This window comes from Notamacropus eugenii, chromosome 7 (genome assembly GCF_028372415.1).
Source record: "Notamacropus eugenii isolate mMacEug1 chromosome 7, mMacEug1.pri_v2, whole genome shotgun sequence".
NCBI lineage: Eukaryota > Metazoa > Chordata > Mammalia > Diprotodontia > Macropodidae > Notamacropus > Notamacropus eugenii.
Genome location: NC_092878.1, coordinates 116553576 through 116578888, shown reverse-complemented (window position 1 = coordinate 116578888; position 25313 = coordinate 116553576). Strand labels below are relative to the sequence as shown.

Sequence of the window (25313 nt, the reverse complement as noted above, 5' to 3'; positions counted from 1 at the left end):
TATATCCAAAGTTTAAAATGTAATACAGCATCTTATTTACTTGCCTTTACCCTTGCAAAGAAAAAAGAGAAAAGAATAGGAAAAACAATACCTTTGGGACCCTTCTCATAGAAATGAAACTATGTTCTGACATAAATCACTTGGTGAGGTCCAGTTGTCCTGTACAGGGGTAAGGAGGATATTCACACATCTTCTTTCATGTCATTTCCATGAATAAAACTATCTGTTTTTGTGATATTGAAGCATCTGATGTTACGAGTCTTTGGTTGGAAGATACATCTGGGTCTCCACTAGTTTTGACTGTTGAGAAGAAGGGGATTGCATGGTCTACAGAGACATTTCCCAGGGCACAACTTTGTATGTTTTACTTCCTTGCCCTTGAGGGGCAGACTGGAGCCTGGTATCCTGGGGGACACAATTATTCCTGGGACACTTGGGCCCATGGTCCTGGACAGTTCCCATCTGGGTCAGAAGGCAGAAGATTATAAGATAGGAAGGATAATTCTATTACTTAGTAATATATAGACTTTAAATAATATTATACATAATCACAGGTATTAATGAGGAATCATTGTGGATATAAATATTTTTACTTTTTTTTTACTTAACACAATATGCCTTGTTATGGTTTAAGAGGATTCATTGATTAAGATGGTCAGAAAACATAGATATTTCTATAAACTCAGTTTTCTATACTACAGTCATGTGAAAAATGAGCTGTCTGTGAGAAGCATAAAGTTCACTGTGCCTTTGGCTTTGAAAGACTAAAAAAAATATAAGCAGGCTTACTTTTGAGCATAGTGATCTGTTCTGTAAAGCTGTGTTCTAATATAAAATTCCTTCCTTATCCATTTGATTAAAGATTGGCTGGAGGTAGCAAAACTGTATCCAAGAGATGCAGGAGGCAAGATTCTAGTTCTGATTCCTCCCTTTAACTGGCTGTATGTGCAAGGGCCTCTGATCATCATGGGGCGGGGGCGGTTTGATCTTTACAACTTCCCATCATTCTTCACATTTGTTGTGAAAATGAAATAAAATGAACAAACACAGATGAGCAAGCAGTTTGAAAATATGATATGCTGATTGTGCAAGTTACTACGATACTGTGATACCTAGGCTGGAGTTTTCTGTAAGCAGATTGTTCTCCACTGAGACTTACTAAGAAATGGGAAAAGAGTCTTCCCCCGAGGAGCCATTTGGGAGCTGACTTCTCCTTATGGCATCACATTTTCCTTTCCCTAAACAGCTGGAGGAGGTGAGTACAATCCTCAAAGGTCCCTCTGCCCAAAGTAAAGCATAAGCGGCAAAGCTCCTAACAGCCACCAGTATCACCAAACCAACTGATGGGGTTTTAGCAAAGTTTTTGTTGTCCTGGGCTTCGGCATTGAAAGTTCTATTCCAAGTTCTATGTCATTCTTATTTGCTTTTCATAGTGAATATTTCCTAAAATGTGTCTTAGCCAGGGTTACCATCAACACAGAAACTATAGTGTAAAAAAAGAAGTTGTTTTCTCAGGGAGATCATTGAGTATCTCAAGTAAAAGTGCCTTTATTGAAAAATATTAAAAGATTATTATGGAGTAATTGATGAACTAGAGTTTGTTTACAAAGTTGCCTTCTAAAATGTTTACGTGTAAGTTCCTCAAGGGCATCATTCACATCCTTCATGACTTTGTGCAAGCATGTGGCTGATGTACTTCATTTGCACAGGAAAAATCAAATGGCAGAAAGCTAATTCAGACTTTGATAGACACTGAACCGAAGAAAAATCATCTTTAAAATCTCATCTTTTCAGAACTAGAACATAGAACTCTAAGAGGTACTCTGTTGTAATCAGATTTTATGGAGAACTTGTACAAGGCAGGTGCTCACATGGAAGTCAGAGGAATTAATACAAGGACTCCCTCAAGGTCTCTCTGAAGAACTTTCAGATTGATTGTTATACATGAGAGACACTGGCACAGGACTGCCCAGTATGGTGTGTCCACATCAGAGAAGGTGCTGTGCTTTGTGAGTAAAGCAGAATTGAAACAGCTCAGAAGAAACATGAGATACACAAATTTAGAGGCATCTCCACTCCAAATGTCCATATGGATTAGTTGTACCCAACCTTTGATAGATCTTTCTGAGCTCCTATTGGTCTGATCTGTCACAGTCAGACACACTGTATGTTAACCCTAACTTAGTGATATCACTTTGGTCCTCTTTGAGTATGAAGGGCAACAAACAATGGATCCTGTGGTCAGGACCCTTAGAATCTATACACAGTCAAGTTAGTCCTGTAATTGATGTGAGCTTATAAAATAGAGAGACATAAGGGAAACTGAAATGTCCTCCAGGAGCTTATGATTTACTGGGGAGATACAACATGTATACAAATAAGACATAAGTCAATATTAAACAGTATAAGGGAGTGGGGAGAACAATAACAGCCAGGGATCTCAGAAAGACCTTTGACACATGAGCTATGTTGAAGACAGATAATGATGGTAAGAGGTAATGGAGATGTCAGTGAATAATAGGTTTGAGGGTCAGACTTGACAAAGTTATAGAGGCAGAAGAATTGAGTTTAAAAAATAACTAGTAGACTTGTTTGCCTGAAACAAAGTGAATAGTAAGGGAGGAGTATAAGAAATTAATGTGAAAAGGAAGTTGGAAACATAATGGAAATTTAAAAATCAAGCTCAGAAGTTCTTCAAGATAGGGGTTCTTAACCTGGGATCCATGAGCTTTTCCCCCATCTATATATTTGGATAACTGCATTTCAATATAATTTGTTTTCCTTTTACTCTTAAATATTTTTTATGCACTTAAAAGCATCATTCTGAGTCAGAATCCATAGGCTTTACCAGACTGCCCAATGGCTCTATGAAACAAAAAGAACCAGCAGAAAAATGAGGTTGAAAATCTCATCTTTTCAGAGCTAGAGAACTCTAAGAGGTGCTCTCTTGTAGTGAGATTTTACAGAGAGCTCACAAAAGGCAGGCGCTCACATGGAGGTCAGAAGAAGCGATGAAAGGATGCTCTTCATGTCTCTCTGCTAGAGGAAATAGCCATTCAAGGATTTTGAGTAGGGGAGTGTCCTGTATGTTAGGATTACTAATTGGTTAACTATGTGGATTATAGATTAAAAAGGGGAAAAGGAGAGAGAAAGAACAGTAGGTAGCTATTGCAAGATTTCAAGCAGAGTTTAGACTCCAGCTGGGGCTGCATGCATGGACGAAATAGGACAAATGTGAAAGATGTTGTAGGGACAGAATGAAGAAGAGTGGTGAACTTCCAAGATGTTCACATACATGACTAGAAGGATGATGGAGTGCTCAATCACAAGAAAAATAAGGGATTTCATCACCATGGAGGACTTCTAGAATAGAAACTCCTTCCCAGACCTAGTAATAAATCCTAAGAAATGGCCTGAGGTAAACAGAAATTAGTTGATTTTTCTAAGGTTATTCAGATGGTAAAGATCAGAGATGGGATTCAAACCTAGTCTTCCTGAATTAGAACTCAGCATTCCATCCATCACTTCTGATTATTCCATGTAAATAACGTATTTATCTATGACCTTTATTATATGTGCTTGGGTTTATATTCATCACCAGTAAACATGAATTGTTTGTCTACCATGAGTAAGGCAATATAATATAGATTGAGAATCAGAAAGGACATGAGATAGATTCCTTTGCCTTAAGAAGTTTCCAGGGATGTTAGGGAGTTAAGTGTTGAGGTTTAGGGGTGCTGGGACTCCAAAATAGTGGGACCACACAGGTCGTACCCGAATGAATTTGACCCAAGCTTTCTTTCAGCCAAAGAAAAACAGTTTATTAAAAATCCATCATGTTGGCCTGAATCTTAAGGAATCTCAGCATTGGTTAGACTCTTAAGGAATCAGAACTTTCATGGAAACAAGATGGATCTTATATACAGAAAGACTGTGGGAGGGATCTAGGGTTGGCCAAGTAGTCTTGGGTGATTGGAGGGGTTTAGGAAGGATCTTAATGGGAGTGACCAGTAGACTGGGGTGACTGGAGGTTGGAGGCCAGGAACCAAGTTAGGTTCAAAAGAGGGAAGTAGCAGAAGGAGATTGGGAGATTACAGACAATGGAGGGCTAGGCTACATTAAGGGTTACAGAGAATTGGGCATAGAAATATTGAAAGGCTTATAGGTTCAGTGCAATACCAGATCAAGTGGGAAATTCAAGGAGAGTTTAAGGTGAGGTTTTCTAGGGCCTGTAGACAAATGGGACCCAAATTCTTTTGGGTTAAGGGGCAAAGTTTTTGGCTTGGACCCATACCTCATCATTGGGGTACACTCATGACAAGAGAAACAGTATAAATCAGCCTGGAATAATATCCAGATGGTTGCCAAATCTGGTCATTTCTTTGTTCACAACATGTCTTGCACCATTCCCCTTCTCTATATTTTTTATATCCCCCATTCTACTTTAGGACCTCATCGTCTCTGATCTGGATTATTGCTATGGCTTCTTGATTAGTTTCCCTTAAGTCTCTCCTCTCTCTAATCCATCCTCCATAGAGCTGCTACAGCAATTTTCCTAAAGCACAGATCTGACCTTGGCACTCTCTATTTCATTATTTTCCATTCCTTCCCTATAGCCTCTGGGATCAAATTTACTCCTCCGTTTGGTATTCAAAGCTCTTCACAACATGATCCTAACTTCTGGCCATATTACATATTAATCCCTTTCATGAGCTTTACAATTTAGCCAAACCAGCCTTCTCTCTGTTCCTTGTATACAGGACACCATTGCAAGTCATGTGAATACAAATAAATAAATCCTAAGTATAAATATTCTAGAGCCAGTGGGTGGATTAGCAGATTGTATTCATGATGACATTTGACAATTGAATCATGTTCAGAGATTTTGAGGATAGACCATCTTTTCCTCTTTTATTCTGTCACTGTTTGGAAAATCAGACTTTTCAAAATCAGCATTATTCTGCTGATGCTCTATGAAACAGCGAAGTAACACAGTAGAAAGAGCACTGAGCCTGGAATCAGGAAGGAACTGAATTCATATCCAACCTCAGATGCTTACTATGAGACCTTGGACAAATCATTTATCTTCTGTTTGCCTCAGTTTCCTCAGTTGCAAAATGTAGATAATAATAACACATCTCACAGGGTTGTTGTGAGGATCAAATGAGATAAAATTCATAGAGCACTTAGCACCTATGTGCCTTGCAAAGAGTAAGCACTAGATATTATTTGGTTATAAATCACAGAGCAGTGCTATCTCACCCACATCCAAGTACCGTACTTGGAATATACACTCTTCTCTCTCCTAGAATCCCAATTTTCCTTCAAGTTTCAGTATAGATGCAAATGTCTACATGATACCTTTCTCGCTTCCATCAAATGCTAATATCTTTCCCCTCCTCAAATTACCTGGCTACCTATTTTGTATCTACCTATACATACATACATACATATACATACATACATACATATACATATTATATATACTGTCTCTTCTGATTGAGATGGTAAACTCTTTGAGGACAAAGACTGTTTGGGTATCTGTGTATCCCCAAAGCTCCCAGTATAGTGACTGGTGTATATAGACACCTGGGAAAATTTAGTTGATTGATTGATAAATTTGAATAGAGGGATAGAAATAAGAAATTCTACAGTTCAGGCTTTTCCTGATTGAAAGTATTAAGGATAAGTACTTCTCTACTGCTCCCTCTCCTTACTCATCCCCAAAGAAATGACATACAAAATAATGATGGTAAGCACCATTTTCCCAGAGAACAGAAGAGAATATGTTAAGGCAAGACTTAAAACATGCACACATACAAACACACACATACATACACACACACACACACTCCTACAAGCAAAAGAAAATTGAGTCCAATATGACTTAGAATATAGTGATGGTAAAGTCATTGGTGGGTGGATGAGAAGTAATCTAGAATTACCCTTGTTCCTGTAGCAAAATATACTTAAGTGTATCATAGGCTGCCTGAAAATGGTTTTCAACAGCCAATTCAAATATTTGGTTTTATTGTGTCTGTCATATTATTATGAGAGTTTATTGATAAAGCTGGGAGGAATGGGATCATTCCTATTGGTGCCCAAGTTTTTATGATCCTAGAAGAGCTTTCCTTCCCCATAATCAGGTTGTTTTTTTTTTAAAGTGGGTCATAAATAAAACTGTTGTCTTTGCTTAACTTGTGTATATTCATTTTAAAATAGCTTCTTAAAACTTTCATATAATATGTATTTATGGGTAGAAAAATAATTTGAAAGGATTTTTATATAACAAACTGTTTAGACACGTTAAAATACTACTACGCAACCATTCAGGTATACTGTCATTTTCTGAATCCAAGGATACCTCTAATGTGTAATTATTCCCTTATCACCCTGAATATTTTCCTTAAGAAAAAATCTTTTATGGCATGGGAAGCTGGCTTGATGATAATACATAGAGAAATGAGCTAAATTTGAACTGTATTGGGCAAATGTCATGGTTTAACATTTTATGTGTGATCCTTGTTCAATCTGCCTTGCTGGGATACTTATGTGAGTACCGTTATTCTGGCTATAAATATTCTAGAGCCAATGGATTGGTAAACAGCTTGTTTTCATACTGACATTTGGCAGTTACGTCGGCTTCAAAGGCTTTTGGGGACAGCACACTGTACCTTTTTTTCCCCCTAGTATCACTGATTAGAAATGCCCAGCTTTTCAAAATCAGTGTTATTCCACTGATACTATAAGGCTATAATGAGTCATGGAACCTCACAATCTCAGATACATTCAAAGGATAGAATACCCAAAAAGCAATAGAAGGATGCATGGTTAATATGTGACATATTACCCATGATGACTTACATATGAGAAGTGGTGTGAATGGCATCATCATACACATAAGACATCACAAAGTCATTATCAAGGAGATGACCTAAGGAGGACATTGACAAGGAGAAGGTACATTTAGAGGAGGGGAACCAGAAGGTTGAGCAGATGGAAAGCTGTTCCCTCACACCATATGAATCTTGATTCCCAGTTTCTTCAATGCTTAATCTTGGAAAAGAGAAAAATTAGAAGGCAAATGATAGTGGTTTCCAAGCATACACTTTGGATGTTTAAGAAAATATGTCTAACAATTAGAGGCATCCATGAATGAGATGGGCTGCTTCTAGGAGTAGTGGGCTTCCTATCACAAATGAAGGCTGAATGACCACTTCTCAGCTATGCTGTGAAAGGTATTCCTGTACTTTCATGAACTGATGCAAAGTGAACAAGTGGAACCAAGAGAACACTATACACAAGGTCTACAATAATATGAATAGAAAAAAACAGCCACAAAATAATCTAAAATAAAATATCTAAAATAAAAAATCTAAAATAAAATAAAAGTTACTAAATTATACAAAATAAATTTGTCCCCAAAGAAGAAATGTAAGGAAATAAATCCCCACCTCCCTATTCCTTTGCTGAGATTGGGTGTCCAGGGTGTGGAACATGTTAGATTTCTTTCTCTATTATTGATTTTGCTGTTTTTTAATCTTCTTTTATACAATTGTTTGTAATAAGGAATGATTATCTGGAGTTGTTGGGTAGGACACAAGGGAAATATATGATGTAAAAACAAAAGAGGTCAGTAAAAAAATCAGTTTTTATAAAAAGAGGATTCTTATTTAAATTGTACAAGATTGTCTTTGAGGTCCTTCCAATTCTGAGATTCCATGATCTGTTTTATCAGAAAGGGACTCAGTTATGAAGTGGCAAAAAACAAATAAAGCAAAGTGTCTAACCTGGAACAACTTGTATTCTACCGAGAATATACATCATTTACCCAGATAAGTAAATGCATGATAATTTGAGGAGGAAGGGAACTTTAACAACTGAAGGGGGAAGGCCTCATGGAAAGGCTTTGCATAGCAGGTAGCACTGGAATGGAGGCTTGAAGGAAGTACGTTCCAGGTACCTGAAAAACTTCTGCAAAGATGTGGAGTTGGGTAGTGGAAGATACAATTTTGAGAACAACTCAACTGGAACATTGAGTTTGGGAAAGGTTAAAATATGTACAGCAGAGTGTTAAAGAGGTTGAAATAAAAGAGCTAGAAGAAGCCCATTTTTGAGGATCTGTGGGCAAACATGAACATAAAAGAGAAAGAGGACAAGGAAGTGTGAATGAGTTGCAGTGTTGCTGATGGATCATGATGAGGTTGCAGATCCTGGAGGTGTTGAAGTCCCCTATTAAGAGCCAACTTACTTGTGCTTAAGAACCCAGATCCTCATGTTGTATTTTTATTGACTTATATTTTAGTATTCTTACTATTTTTTGAAATTATTTGGAAAGACTTTGGACATCTCAAATAAACATAGCATCTTAAAATTAAATTTTAAATCAAACCTTAGATAAGGAGGAGAAAAGGAAGTGACGAGAATTTTTTTCATAAATGGATGATGTATTAGCTACCTAGAGTGTAATTTCCATATAGATATGATGCTAAGCATTTTTATTTTGTATATATGATCTCTAGGGCCTTAGATTTGTATAGCACTTCGTTTTTCAAAGCTCTTTCCCATAAAATATTACTTAATAGAATTTTAGATTTATAACTCTCAAACTAAAAGGCAGAGAGGATTTCACACACATTATATCATTAATTCTTAGAATGTAAATTTTATTGAAAGTAGGAATATGCATAAAGTCTCACAGGGACTTAGTGACCTACTCAGCAATAGTGGATTATCCAACAGTAGCTATCTTTTATTCCTTAAAGGATGCAAAATGACATCTGCTCATGTTTAATTCTTTAAAATGTCCCTATTTAATAGGTGTCTGGAACCCATTATAAACATTATTGTAACATCTTCTATGGTAGATATCACTTTTCTGATTGAGAGAACATTCAGTGATAATCTGTAGTTGAGGGTTCAGAGGAATTGCAAAGCCATCAATGATATCCCTCTCTTTGTAATTATATATGCCTTGAGTCCATATTGTTCAGTCTCCAACATTCAAAACCTTGACTGCAATAGTAATTTAAATGAGCTTCTCCCGGTTCATTTCAAAACAACTTGGCAGTAATCAAACTTCTATATCCAAGACACGTAAATCTCTCTAGTTATTTTTTTACCACTTAGGTTTTCAAGTGATATTTAGCAATGGATTCAAAAGAAAACCTGTGTGTGTATGTGTGACGTGTGTACGTGTATGTATATATATATATATGTAAAGGACTTACCATCCTGCTTACCCTTCAATTAAAGCAGAAGAGAATTCATTCTGCATTACTACTGTTGGACATTCTTAGAGTTGACTGCATTTTGTTGTTAGGTCTTTTTCAGTCATGTTTGACACTGTGACCCCCATTTAGGGTTTTCGTGGCAGAGATACTATAGTGGTGTGCCATTTCCTTCTCTACCTCATTTTATAGGTAAGGAAATTGAGGCAGACAGGACTAAGTTACTTGCCCCCAAGGTCATATGGCTAGTGTCTGAGGTTGGATTTGAACTCAAAATGAGTCTTCCTGACTGTAGGCTGTGCACTCTACTGCACCACCTATCTACCTCTTGACAACACTACAGGGTCATTTTTTTTTTTTTTTTTGCAATGGAAACAATACAGATCAACAATAATTGATAATAATAAGTGGTAATTGAAAACTACTAATAAATCCGTACTTTATTTCATTTCCCCTAACAATTACGTATTGCAGCTGATAAAACTGACCTAAACATGATAAATGACCTAAATGACCTAAACGTGAATGCTTGCATTTTTAAAAGCATCTTTATAGTCAGGAAATTCATGGTATAAATAGTGATTCCCTTGGAAAAAAAGTTATTCAAGCTGGAAAATAGAGGCATTTTTCTAAGATAGTATAAGGAAGCTCTGTGCGGAGATTAAGGATAATAACAACTGAAGCCAAACAAATTATATACCATTGAAAACAGAGATTGTTTGTGTAATACAGTTTGAGCAGGTCAACCTGTATATAGATTTGCCTTAATAAAATATCACCCTAAAGATTGACAAATGAATGTTTGCCCATGGAGCTATTCTAAGAACGTATTCTAAATGTTGGCCTGGCCTATTTGGCTTTAGTATGATATTGAAAGTCAAAAGGTCAATTTATGGAGAAACTCCCCTACGTTTCTGCCAAAATGTCATTAGGCTTTAACATATATAAGACGATTTTGCTTCACACAGAAGAAAACTACATTCTGTCTACAGATTATACCTTTAGCCATCATCAGATATCCCTCAATCTTCCTAAGATCAGATGTATGTTAGGTTCCTTACTTTTACAGTCACCAAGGAGTGAAAAAGAGTACTGTTTACTTGTAATTGAAGCAAGAGATGTGCTTTTTTAAGAATTCAAGATGGTGGCTTCATTCTTTATATCTTGCTTATAAGGCGGATAACTCCTACTTTTCAGGCTCTCACCATTATTTAAAAAAATTAAAATTCTTTACTAAACAATTAGAACTTTGATTTCAGTTAAATCACAACCTATAGTAAAAAGTCATGCTTTTGGAAAGTGAAACAGGAAATTGAGAAATATTAAGATACACATTTATTAATGTGTATTTCCTTGGTTTTTTTTTTTAACTCCAGCTCTTACAACTCAGCCTGAACTCTATAACTCTGATCCTTTGAGACTTAATCTTGTGCTAAAAAAATCACTCCAGAGTGCTTCACCTCGGCTCTTGGCTGTCCCCCTTCAAAAGCGAGGATATTTTCTCCAACTACTCCATGATGAGACGTCAGCTTTCTTCCGCCCTGAGCTACATACTTTTTCACAATTTTTTTCTTAGTCCCTTTTCTGGTATCTTAGGTCATTCTCTTTTGTTCTCAACAATCTTTCCTTTGTGAGGTCAATTTTACCAAGTTAAGAACAACTCTAGTGGATACCTTTCTCCATTCAATAGGAGATATTCATGCTTTTAGTTGAGTTTATTCTTATCTCTTATGCCCTCTAATCTACTTCATCACTCATGAGCCTTTTGATTTAATCTATATAAGACAACTTAAGTACAATTGTGCCTTAGGTTCAGAGCTATCAAATGCCATATCAGAAGCATTTTTTAAAAGATGGAACTAAATGTTAAAATAGCACAAAAATTGGACAAGAGTATCCATCCCCACCCCCCAAAACAATCCTTACACGTTAGGATTTTTTAATAGGCCAATTGTGGGGACAAAACAGTTGTACAGGAAATATAAGGTTATTACAAGGCAACATATAAGCAAATTTATGTTATTGTATTATATGTCATTCAAAAGCACTGATGTATTTAATTTTTCGATAGGTATGTGGTGGAGTCAGAGAAAGCTTCATGATTAAACAAAATGTTGATGGAAGTATAGGAGATGGATTTTCAAAGAGGAGATGTGAAAGGATTTGTAGATGGTAAAACAGGAACAAACATAAGCTGTGGGCCCGAGATTGTAAAGACACTGCTTTATCTGCAATGGAGTAAAGAACCAGCAGGATTGGGGTGACTAATTTCATGGGGTTTTTAGAAAAAAAGAATAAAGTGAGGGAGAGACAACCTTCCTTCCCTTTTAAGAGATCTTAGACCAGGAAAATGTTGTCATCATAGATAATAATGAATATCATGGATAATAATAATGGATATCATGGATAATAATAAAGTTAGATGAGGGTGCTGCTGTAGACAGAATATGTGGTGATTTTGTTAAGTAATTTCAGTCCTGTTTGACTCTTTATGACCCCATTTGGGATTTTCTCAGCAAAGATACTGGAGTGGATTGCCATTTCCTTCTCCAGTTCATTTGACCGATGAAAAACTGAGGCAAACAAGGTTAAATGACATGCTCAGTATCACACAGCTAGTAAGCATCTGAGAGCAGATGTGAACTCACTTTCTAATTTCACACCCAGTGCTCCATTCACTGTAACACTTACCTGCCCTAGTGATGACTTCAGTGACTTCCCAAGGTGTGATGACCTCATTTCAAAGTCTGCTTAGGTGGGCAGTGTCACAACTGTCTTTTGATTTTAAAAACTAGTGTAATGGGGATTGAGCACAGTCCTATATCACCTGAGATGGGGTTCATCCTGCTGTTTAGATAACATTAAATGGCCTCAAAGAGACCTTGGATAAAATAGTAACGCATTAAATGAGATCTCTTTTGAGGTAGGCTTGCCTCTGTTTCTAGAGCCTAGAGATGCAAAAGAGCTGTGTGATATTAGAGAACACAGTCACTGTTCTAGCTCTCTGGGGCTATTAGCTCCTTGACAAAAGATCTGATCCTGAAATTGAACTCCATAGACCTTGGAACCAGATACATGTGGCTAGAACATGCTTAGTCTCTTAGTCATTTAATGCTGTATTCATACAAAGGGTCTAGAGCTTCCCTGAGTTCCAAGCTGCCACCTACAGCGGATTGTTAAGACATCAGGAAATATGGGAGTTTATTATAGAATGTCAGCCCCTCAGAGAACAGCAACCCATGTGTTATTTCTGGAGTAAAACAAGCATGATGAAGACAGTTGATGCTTCAGTGGGTGTGACATTTGTACATAGTCTGTAAGAGAGTTTCTAAGTACATCAGCATGGTTGATATGTGTGTGTATGTATGTATAGCATATATTCACTTATGTAAATCAGAATGCTATGGGTTAATAAGAAAGAGGACATAATAGATTTTACAAATGGGAATGACTGTCAAACATGATACCTTGATGAAAATTATTCTATTTTGGTATTTGCCCAGAGTCCTGCATAAAATGTTCAATGATTTCTAGAAAGAAACCAATCAGTGTGCTACATCAGGCATGTTGGTGAAGTGTTTGATATGTGAATTTTTGATGAGGCATCATGGTCTACCGGTAGGTAGTATGCTATACACAGAGTCAGGAAAACCTGAGTTCAGATTCACCTGTTAGCTTTATAAAAATGGGAAAGTCACTGAATTTCTCTAAGACTCAGTTTCCTCATCTGCAAAATGAATATAAAAACATTTATTATACTTATATATTTTGTTACTTATTATACTTACCTCACACAATTAGTGTGAAATTCAAATTCAAATAATGTAATCCTTTACAAACCTCAGAGTGATAGTTAAGTGTTGACTATTGCTTCGTTTTATTTGAGTTCTCCATCTGTCTTCTAGTATCAGAAAGTCTGTGCTTCGGCTATTCAGTGATGGGTCGAGGAAGCAGGTCCTGTCTGTACCTGAATGTGTGAGTGTGAACTCAGAGTGCAGAACTAGAGGTAAAGACTAGGAGCTATTAAGAGACGAATTTAAGCTTGATCTTAGGAAAATTATCTAAAGACGAAAAGTCATAGTGGTCATAGTGGAATCAACTTATTGGAGGTCTTCAAGCATAAGCAAGATGGCTTCTTGTGGGTTTCTGGTATTTTGGGCATTTTTTCCCTCAGGTATAGGATGGATTAGATGGCCAGGGAGAGTCCTTCTGGCTCTGAAATTCTACACTTCTTTGCAGTGTTTTGATGTCTAGAAGAATGTAGACCTGTCTTAGTGCATCACAGACTTTTGTATTTTTGTTCTGAGTTAGCAAGTGAAATATTTGTTAGCATAATAGTATTCTATTATTTTGAATGGTATTTATTATTATTATTATTAATACTATTATTAACTTTTTCCTTAGTTCTTTGCTCTGTCACAAAACAGGAGCTATATTTCATTGATATGTAGTTGACCAAATATAATGACAAATATTTTAAAATTTTCTTATCAAATAATAAAGATGAACAGATAAATAATAAACAGACAGGTTTATTAGTCAATACCTCTGCTGCCTGTACCACAGACAGACCAAAACAGATTTAAGAATATTTTTGAGGAGCATTAAAACCAGTGCAGCAAAGGGAGGATGAAAATGACAATCCATGTTCAAGCTAGCATTAAGCAAGATATCTAAAGGGAAGGCTTACCCAACTAAGTACAGTAATTTGCACACACAGTCATTGGTACTACTCAAGGGCAATTTGTGTCAGAGGGGAAGGGAATAAGAATTTATACGGTATATTATGTGCCAGGTGATGTGCTAAGTACTTTTCACAAATATTATCACATCTGATCCTCATAACAACCTCGTGAGGTAGGTGCTATTTTTATTCCCATTTACCATTGAGGAAACAGAGGCAAATAGACTTATCCAGAAAGATATGGGTAGTGTCTGAGGCTGGGTTTGAACCACGGCTTTCCTAACTCCAGGCTCTATCCATTAGTCTCTCATGAATCAAAAACCTCAAATAAAAATTGTTACTGGGCAGAAAGGTGTGAATTTTCTCACTTTCTTGACTTATAGCCCCTAACTAGGAAACCTGAGAAAATGCCCACCCCTGCAGTATGCCAAGACCAACTTTTAACATGCATGTGTGCAGTTTCCAGATGGATGTTTTATTAAAACAGTGGAAAAAATTCAAACACATACTCATAAATATAGACCTACCAGTTATTATCCAGAACCTCTGTCCTATGAAAGGTACACTGATAGAGATTCCCCCCTGCCAAGGCCTCTCTTTGTCCACTGTTTCTTGCTGCATGACCCCTTAGTCACAGCTTTCCATAATGTTTTGAAGTAGCATTTCAAAATGCTACTTCAAAAAAAGCAAAAAAAACCAAACCCTTTTCCAATGTTTTGAAGCCATATCCTTTGTTCAAGATGATAATGAGATGTCCAGAATCCTCCTTTTCTCTTCCTGCTGCTATCCTCCCACTCACTGACTCTCTTTTTCCCTTAACATTCTCTCACCAATAACCAACATTGGCTTTAATTTTTGAAAGGGAAGAAATAGAGGCTCTAGCACATACAAGATGTGTGTGTGTGTGTGTGTGTGTGTGTGTGTGTGTGTGTGTGTGCAGAAAGAATGAGAGATTGAGAGAGACAGAAACAGCAGCTAACTCCGGACATGCTGAGTCTCATCACAACTTGCTCTGGAGACAGAGCCTCATACTTTTAATCTACTCTCTTGATACCAGTCTTACAAAAGTTTAAAATCTTAGTCCAACTAACTCTTAGGGATGGGGAACTTTCTCTCATTAGTATTATCTCTAAGTAAAAATGGAGTGGTAAATGTTTTCCAAGTTTTTTACTGATCATCCCTCAGAAATGGTTTTGCTGTATACCAAGAACAGGCGCTGGCTGACTCAATGGCCAATCAGACTATCCAACTGTGGTACCAATTAAAGGTTGCCTTGTGATTGAGAGCTAACCTGACATAAATCATCCACTTACACAGCTAGTGATGAAGGACTCAAGAATACTGGGGGCTAGGGTGACGGGGCAGGGAATATGCTGCTCTTTCTTTTCCTCTCGGCTCATTGAACCCAAGAAGGTCCTATGTAGTGCTTTGAGAATGCAGCCTTTTTGCTGCTCTTTGTATCATGTTTTATTGGAGGGAAGAGGGAGTTATCCTGGGTATCACAGGACCTGAATGAGAATCCTACCTCTGCCACTTTTTACCTGTATAGCCTTGGACGTGTGCATACTCTAGGTCTCAGTTTCCTCATCTGTAAAATAAAGGGCTGGACTAGCTTAAGCTGTTTGATCCTATGAGTCTAAGAAAGAGTGTCAGTAAATATTATGAAATCTGTTTGCTCCTTTAGTGTCTTCTGCCTCGCCTCCAAAATCACTTGAATGCTCCCACTGACAGCTTAATAAGGGATCACTCTGGAAGGGGGTGCTTTGTTAATGTACTTCTAGGAAGTGGTTGAAAACTGAGGATGTTACATTTAGAATCTGAGACAGTCAAAAAGGAACAAACTTGATTTTCACAATGTTGTTTATAGCCTGTCAAAGAGAGTTTTATATGTATGTAGTATCCTTTTTTACTTTTCCCCATAGAAATTTTCTTTGCTTTTCTTTTGTAAAATTGCTTATATTTAAATATCTTCTAAAGTAGATCACAATGAATTAGAAAGCTAATTTCTAGGTAGAAATGCCATCTTGTTCATTGTTTATGAGGCTTTGATTTAGGTCAGAGGTGGGGAACCTGCAGCCTCGAGGCCACATGGACCCTTCGAGGTCCTCAAATGTGGCCTTTTGACTGAATCCAAATGTCATAGAACAAATACCTTTAATACAACTTTTATTTTATTAAGGGATAAAATTTATTTCATCAAGGAGATTTGTTCTGGGACGTTTGGATTTAGTCAAAGGACTGTACTTGAGGACCTAGAGGGCCACGTGTGGTTTTGAAGTCACAGGTTCCCCACCCCTGATTTAGGGATTACTTGTTCTAAAACCAGTCATTTTGACTGTATGTTGTTCTCTGAGACAATTCAAACTCCGTTTAGTCATCTTTCAAATTATAAGGTAAATAAGGAGAATAGAGACATAAGAATTGTCTCTGATAGATGAAATTAAGGAATTCAGTTCAATAAATATATAATGAATACATACAATGTGCTAAGATGGAACTCACAGTTTACAAGGACAGAGATATTCAAAAGGAAAAAGCTGTATTAAAAGGTATATAATGGGAAATGCTGTGTTGGTTCAGAAACTGGAGAGATCAATTTTAAGGAAATCAGGGCATCCTTTACAGAAGAAGGAACAGATTTGAAAAATGGGTAGGAAGTAGTTTGGTGGGTCTGGATAGAGTAGGACATTGTAAGTAGAGAGTTCAGTGAAAACAAATGCACAGAGGTAGGAAACTATGGGGTATGGTTAAGTATTAATAGCGTGTTGTCCAGTTTAGCTGCAGATAAGGTATAGGAGGAAACAGCGGTGGAGAGGCATTTGGTTCTAAGTTGGTGAGGACGGTGATTATGATAGTTAAATTTAGAGTTCACCTACAACTTAATACAATGTGTCACAGTGGAAAGGATCTTGGATTTGGAGTCAGAAGGATGGAATTCAAACCCTGACTTTGCCATTTACTACTTATTAGTAGGTAAGTGACTTGCCCACCTTGGGCTTCAATTTCTTTCCATTTCCCTTTTCCTTTCTTGATACACACACGCGTTACAGTCACTTGCAATGATTTATACACTCTATGACTCCTCACCCCTCGCTCATATCAAGTATAGTGCAACTCAAATGAAACAAACCAACAGATGTCCTCAGCTTCCTTATATATAAAATAACACTTTATTAAATGACCTCTAAGGTAATTTTCAGCTCAAAATCTTGATAATATTAACAGTAGCATTTGTATAACATTTTATAATGGGCATACTTGCCTTCTTTAAAGCAATAATATGTATTTTACAAATACTAAGCAAACTGAAACTCTGTGAGACTAAGTAATTTGTCTCAGGGTTTTAGAACTCTGCACACAGTGAGTACTTCAGGATGATATTGACTAATGGATATAAGGACACTGTATAGTATGCTAATGATAGGGTCATTTTAATCCAAAGGAGAGTGGTTTATTACTTAGAGACTCTGGAGAAGGCTGCACAGTGGGTTAATTTTAAGAGGATGCATAAATCAGTCCTGGAAGAAAGTTTTGGAAACATTTTTGAGGGTATCCTGGCATCATGTGAAGTAACTCATCTCGTATTGTGATGGAACTTATAAGCCATAAGGCAATCAAGACATTAAAGTTAGGAAGGACTTGAGTGCATCAGTGGCCTCTTGCTTTGTCTTGATGTCATATCACATAAAGATATGGTCATAACACTGCTCTCTCTTAGCAATCTTCATTGATTCCCAGTTGTCTCACCAAGTAAAACTTAAGGTCCTTTTCCAATCTGCCAAAACCCTTCTTTCCCAGTTTTTTCTCATTATTTTCCTCCATGCATTTTATGCATGTTTTTCCAACTAGAAAACTGTCCTCCAAATATGAACTGCATTTTTCCACCTCCCTGTTTTTGCTGGCAGCATTCCATGTGCTTGGAATACCCTTCTCTTTCTCTTCCTCTTCTAAATTAACAGTCATCCTTCGAGGCCACACTCAAATGCGACTGTATTTTCTTATCTCTGATTATCTCTTTCTGAGAATGACCTTCTTTGGATCTCACAGTGCATTTTATTTTGCAACTCTCTAATGCTCTATTGAGTATTAATATTTCGCTTATCTATATCTTCATGAGTCTTAGCCCCTATTATTAAGATCTATGCCATCTCTAAATTTTTGAATTTCCCCAAATGCATAGCACATCAGGTAAATTGTGTTTGTTGAATTGAGTCAGATTCACTGTCCATTTCTAGAATGTGGTTCACTGTTAAAAAGTTATAGTTTTATAACAGCGTAAATATGTAAAAAAGAGATGATTTAATTTGAATTCCATCATAAATGCATAATAAAAACACTAACTACATGGAGTGTTAAGCAGCCAACTTCCAACAGGAGAGTTTTGTCAGTCCCTTAACTCTGTACCATATTTAGTGTAAGCTTTAATGGCTCTGTTCCCAAACTGACTTCTTTAAGAGCAAAATTATAACACATTCTTTCCTCCATTAAAGTAGATCCACCCAGTTGTGGAAAGCAGGGTGGGAGCACAGTTGTAGTAACTCATAAGCCTTAATTAGGTGATATCTATGCTAACATTTTAAATAGTATGGTGCTTTCGTTGCACTATTAAATAGCTTAAGACTAACAATTGAACTAGCAATGAATTTTCAGTGAAGATACACATGAACTGGTAATGGTGATGTCAGCATTCCATTTAAGTGACTTTACAAAAACCTTTATGTGACCATGATTCTAGTGGAATGAGTAGGCTGGAGCAAAGTTGTTTAAAATCCTATGTGACAAAGGATGTGAATCATGGAAAATTAAAACAGCGCCCCTGTTTCGAGCAGCATTAACACAGTTCCATTATGGTCTATATTTAACTTGCAAAGGTGCAGAGCCCAGAATGGGTCTCAGTGTGTGTGGTTGCTTCGTTGGCTCTTTGCAGCTGTTTACTCAGCTATCAGAAAGAGTGGGCTTCAGAGGACCCTCCAGTGAGTAACAACTTATTGACTTAGAGACCATTAAAAAGGCTGGTACTGCACTATTTGTTTACTCATGGGGATTTAATTTGAAGGAGAAAACAATGTAAAGTGAGCCTTTCCTTGTATAAAGAATAAACTAATAGCACTGACCCCACTTTCTTCAGTGTATATAGATTACCAGTATAAGAAAAGGAAGAGTGGTGAAGTACAACATTCCATATGAAATATTAATGCTTTAATAAAACAATACATTTGTATTTCAGTAATTATTTTAATAATTTTAACAATTTCTTCCCCAGATAGATTTTAGGTTTTAACTAAGATGGGAAGTAAGCTCTCTAGGGTCTGTGACTTGACTTTCTCAGTGCTAAGAAACCATAATGGCTGGAATTTATGGTTTTGGAAATGATTCATTTGCTTCTGTTTCTTTGTGACCAGGCCATATATGAGATAACTAAGTAGCAGAAGCAAATGCTCAGAAAGTAGGAGTAAGTGGGCAGACTGACGGTGGGATTTATTGAGAATTTTAGGCTAATGGAGTAGTGGGTAGAAGAAGACAAAACAACACCCTATAGATCAAATAGGACTCGTACATACATGTACTAATGTCACGTGTGAAGAATTTGGTCTGATAGGCTATTGAATAATCAGTTGCTAAAATCAATGATTTCAGAAAGAATCTGGAGGTGGTTTGCAGGATTTACTAGACCATGGAAAGACTAATAATAAGGAGACTGATCGAGAAGTCTTCTTCAGTAGTCTAGATGTGAGAAATTAGGTTAAGGGCAGTGAGAACAGAGGGTTTCTGACAACAGGTATGAATGTTAGAAATACATTTAATTAGGGAGTCGTAACCTTTGTGATATCACAAACCCTTTTGACCATCTGGTGGCCCCTTCTCTGAATTTTAGTAATTGAATGAAATGGTAAATTTCAATTAGAAGTTCATGAAAATATATTTTTTAATGCATTCAAGGTCATGCTCCCACACCCTTACCTTCCGAACTGTATCCGTGGACCACTGGTTAAGAATTCTTGCCATTAGCAGTTATAGTTCTATCTATCTTGTTTTCAAGGTAAAATGTTGCCTATTTAAAGGAGGGAACCTTCACTATATAAATGGTAAGATGATCTGTAACATCTTTTCCAGATCAGAAGTTTATTAGCTCCTGCTAATCTGAGGAAATTTGGGCACATGCATGCATTAATTAAAAGCCTCCTTGGTTACCAAGCAAGGGGATAATCTTATCTTTTGTTTTCTTGCCCCATTTACGCCTCCAGAACAGATAAAATGATCTTTATTTTTGTAACTACAATTAGTACTCATTGCCTTTTACATGCTCTGCAGCTGTGCACTGATGCTATATTTCAGGAAATCATTTTAATTAGCCTGAACTTAGAATCATAGATGCCTAGGGCTAGAAGGAACTTTGGAGGGTATATGGTCCCACTCCCCTCCCTGATGTATGATTCACCTCTGTGACTTCCAAGTGCTGTTGGCAATTGATCATCTAGCTGCTGTTAAAGTACTTGCAGGATTTCAGTCTTCTGAAATATGGCCATAATTTTCATAACTAGAAATAAGACTGCTGTAGCTATTTAATTATCCTAAAAAATAATGTCAGTGTTTACTGAATTACAAAGACTGATATTCCTTCAGTATTGCCCTCACACAAGAAATGAGAAATAATTAAGAATTTACTATAGATTTTGCCAATATATATCAAAGCACTGGGGATATTTAATTCATATGCCTAGGGCTAGAATACTGGGGGAAAACCCAGATTCTCACACAGTGTTTTGGGTGACACTTCTGGATAGAACTACTCCTTCCAATAGTTCTGTATTGATACCTTGTTCTATGTATGAAGATTGAAGCTGCTCTACAAAATATAAATTTTTATGATTTTTTTCGAAGTACTGTCATGCCCTATCCAAATTTTCCAGAGGCAGAAATATTTTATGGTCTCTAGTGACACTTCTCTGGTTAAACAATGACAATAAATAAATGACATCTTTCCTCTCTTTTGTCACTTTTAGTAAAATTCTATTGCCAGCTTTATACCATTTATTTTAGGAATGATAGCCAGGGTGATATCAACTAAGATTCTATGGTGTGTATGTGTGTGTGTGTGTGTGTGTGTGTGTGTGTGTGTGTGTGTGTGTGTGAGAGAGAGAGAGAGAGAGAGATTTATTGCCATTTTCTGCATTCTGCCTTTTGTTGAGGAAGGCAATGTTGATAGAATGGAAAGAGCTCTAGAGTTTTGGAATCAAAGCCCCTGGATGCCAATTTCAGCTTTGTCACTTGTTTATCTGAAAACTAATGCTCTTTAAAGGCATTTCCAACTCTAAACCTGTGCTCCTGTGAGAAGTCTGATTCTACTTTCCCTTTCCCTACTAGCACTGACTTTCTATCCCTCTCAACTATCCAACTTCTATGATTTTTCCCTCTTACTCTGTTTACACAACTCCTTTGGAGGAAGATAAGGCAACAGAGTAACTTCTCTATTAAATCTTACTCTCTTACAGAATTACTACAGTCTTCTTTGTGAAGAAACACCATTCTTTAACACCCACTCGTTCTTTTTCACAATACTCACTGACTTTTTTTTTTAATTCCACTTTTGGATTTTTCTAATCTTTTCCTTCCGGCTCCTCCTCAGACTCCTCTAAATAACTAACTTGGTGGTGTTGTAATTGTTTTTCTTAATATTTCTCACTAGCTAACTTATTACCTATTGCTATTTCACCTCCTAGTTGGACTATCTATTTTTATCCATTCTCTCACTTCTCAGATTTAGGTCCATGTTCTTACCTCCAAATCTTTCAGCCTAATCCAGGGGTGAAGAACCTGGGGCCTTGAGGCTACATGTGACCTCATGTGACTTGCAGTTCCCTACCCCAGGACTATATTCTCTTTCAATATCTAGCTTCTGTCTTCTTCTTTTTCTTTTCTTTTCTTTTTTTTAATGATCTTCATAACCAGACCTTCTGCTTTTTCTTCAGCTGAATGAGTTCTCTATTTTATTCCAAACCCTGTTGTGTTTCTTCACTTTGGGGTAAAGAAAGTAGGTGAATCTAGATGTATTTTTGTTTTGATAAACTTTTTCAAGCTATTTTTTTCCAGCCATCTAGGTTCTGAAAAACCCTCAGTACTTGCCAACATTTTCCCTTAATTTTGTGAACCCATGGGAATAACATGGGAAATTTTATCCATATGTCTCTGAATTATTTATGCTTAAGTCATCAGTACAGTTTTGTAAAGATTATTAGATTTCCAGAGAGTCTTATGAATCATTTTCATAAAGACATCTCTTTTTGAATGAGGATGTGATGGTTTGCCAAAAAAAAAATATGTAGAAAGCAGTTCGAATTTGGTTCCAAATTCAAGGTCTGTAGTTTTGGGGGAATTTTTATAGAATGAAGGAACTGTACTGGTGCTTTTATTAGGAAAAATGACAACATGTTTAGTGTAAACTGCTCTACCAGCTTTAAAACATTATTTTAATAAACATTAATTTTGTCTCTCACTAACTCTATGCGGTAAGGATTGTGGTATTAAAGAGTAATAATTTGCTACCTGTATATATCTTCTGGGAAAGAAAGGGCTGCTAGCTTATTATTTGGAGGGGTTGGAAAATACTCTTCTCTTATTTATGTTAAAAATGAAGACAAATGTAGATCTTAGAGAAACAGACTCAGTCTCTAAGATGGAGACAGTTAATAAGGACCATGTTTTTTCTTGCTTGTTTTCCATTCTTGAGAATTGTGTGCATTTGCATTTGGGCTTAGAATTATGATGTACGTCATTATTTCTCTGATGGCATGGTCTTCTTCAGCAACAAGTGTGTATACGAATGCACAGAATGTGTACAAGGAACAACTGTACCTTTCTTAAACATACTTTTCCATAAAATTTATTTCATTTTGGTCAGGATATGAACAGGCAGTTTTCAGATGAAGAAACTAAAGCTATCTATATGAAAAAAATATCTGTCACTATTGATTAGAGAAATGCAAATCCAAACAACTCTGAGGTACCACATCATACCTATCAGATTTGCTAGCATAACAAAACGGGAAAATGACAAATGTTGGAGAAGATGTGGGAAAATTGGAACACTAATGCATTGTTGGTGGAGTTGTGAACCAATCTAACTGTTCTGGAGAACAATTTGGAACTACACCACTTCTAGATCTGTATCCTAAAGCAATCATAAAAATGGGAAAAGGACTCACATGCACACAAATATTCATAGTAGCTCTTTTGTGTTGGCCAAGAATTGGAAATTGAGGGGAATACACTTCACTTGGGGAATTGCTGAACAAGTTGTGATATGTGAATGTAATGGAATACTATTGTTCCATACGAAATGATGGGTAGATGGACTTCAGGAAAATCTGGAAAGACTTACATGAACTGATGCTGAATGAAGGGAGTAGAACCAGGAGAACATTGTACATGGTAATAGCAACATTGTGCAATTACTAACTTTGATAGACTTAGCTCTTTTTAGCAATGCAAGGATTTAAGATAATTAAAAAAGCTTCATGATGGAAAATACTATTGACATCCAGAAAAAGAACTATGGAGTCTGAACACAGATTGAAGCATACTATTTGCTCTCTTTCTTTTTTTGTTTTTGGTTCTTTCTCATGTGTTTTCCCATTGGTTCTAATTCTTCTTTATAACATGACTAATGTGAAAATATGTTTAATATGAATGTACATGTAGAGCCTATATCAGATTGCATGCCATCTTGGGGTGGAGAGAGGGGAGGGAGGGGAAAAATTTGAAACTCAAATTCTTTTGCAAGTGATTGTTGAAAACTAAAAATAAATTAATTGATATTAAAATATCTAATTTCTCTTCTATATTTTAGGATACAAAACTTTTGTTAATCTTTATTAATGCATTAAATAACTGATTTTTTTGTTCATTTTGTTCTTTATCCTCAGAATGGCTTCACTCCTCTGTATATGGCAGCTCAAGAAAATCACATTGACGTAGTGAAATATTTGTTGGAAAATGGAGCTAATCAGAGCACTGCTACTGAGGTAAAAAATGATTAGTGACTTTTCTTCATCTTCATTCCATATTCTTTTCATGAGTCACCAATTTTTTGCTAAAGAGATGAATTTTTTTTTTAGCTACAGAAGTGGGTTACCCGATAGTTTGTTGTTCACTTTTCAGTTGTGTCCAATTTTTCATGACTCCATTTGGGGTTTTCTTGGCAAAGATACTGGAGTGATTTGCCATTTCCTTCTCTAGTTCATTTTACAGATGAGGCACCTGAGGCAAACAGGGTTAAATGACCTGCCAAGGATCCCACAGCTAGTGTCTGAGGGCAGATTTGAACTCAGGTCTTCCTGTCTTTCTGACCCTATAGCTTACCTTCATGAAAAACATATTAATTATTTGTGCTATCTGTTATCATCTGTAGGTGGTACTATATAGTTTCAGGTCTGGATTAGCCAACTGAAGTTCACTTTTGCAGAACAGTAAAGTATTAATTATTGTAATTATTCTTACATGAATAATTCTTACTACATTCTTACTTACATTCTTACTACATGGTGTCTCATCTCAAAAGAAATGTTTGACCACAAAATCAAGTCCACTAACAATGTAGTGAGAATAAACAGTAATTTATGATAGGACCTCCAGCACATTGGATAGATTCTCTATAGCAAGTTTCTGGGAAAATGTGAAGTGAGATCACATAGGATGAAGCTGTAAGGTGGGCTGCCATATGCATCAATAGAAGGTCTTAGGTGGATATATCAAAGGATAAGTAAATTTTGGATGCGAGGGAGAGAGAAGGAAACAGACCAGGAGCATGGAATTCTTCCCAGACAGATGCATGCCACAGTAAATATTCTTGGATTCCTGGGCAACAATAAGGCAGCATCAATCCCTGGGGACATATCTGTGTTTATGGGGTATTGTTTGGAAGATAGATTGTAGGGGGAGAAGAAATCTAAAAGAGAAGTGGGGGGTTGTTAGAAAAATGGCATATTTTGTCTATTTAACAACAGGGGATAGGGTTAGCCAGAAGTACAGAACTAGCACTGATAGTAATAAGCAGACTGAGGACTTCCTGCTGGGCAACATTCTGGAGGTCTTGGGGGCATGGCCATGGCCCGTAACAACCAGTGTTTAATCTAGTCAAGTTCTAGTTAGGATCATTTAAGAAGTATTTGAAGTTGGGTGAGCCCAATGTTTTTGTTGGTGGTGGTGTTGTTTTTTGTTTTTTGTTTTCTTTTGTTTTTGATTAAAGAGGCCATCCCTTGAGTAACTACTTAAAGAAGTCTATTCATTGAATGGGTGTATCTCACTCAAAGTGAGAATGTGATAAGACCTCAGCCTGAAAGGGCCAGGGTCTGCCATTGTATCCTGGACCATCTCCAATCAGCCTGATGAATATCAGGCCA

At 36.7% G+C, this 25313-nt stretch overlaps 1 protein-coding gene across 37 annotated transcripts in view; it reads left to right on the top strand.

The window, feature by feature from the left end:
- Nucleotides 1-25313, top strand: part of ANK2 (ankyrin 2) — a 763693-nt gene that overhangs the window by 561566 nt on the left and 176814 nt on the right. For all 37 annotated transcript variants that reach the window (XM_072624644.1, XM_072624649.1, XM_072624647.1 and 34 more), the window contains one exon: nt 23838-23936. In XM_072624644.1, the coding sequence (XP_072480745.1) occupies nt 23838-23936 (99 nt within the window). The remainder of the gene's footprint in view (nt 1-23837; nt 23937-25313) is intronic.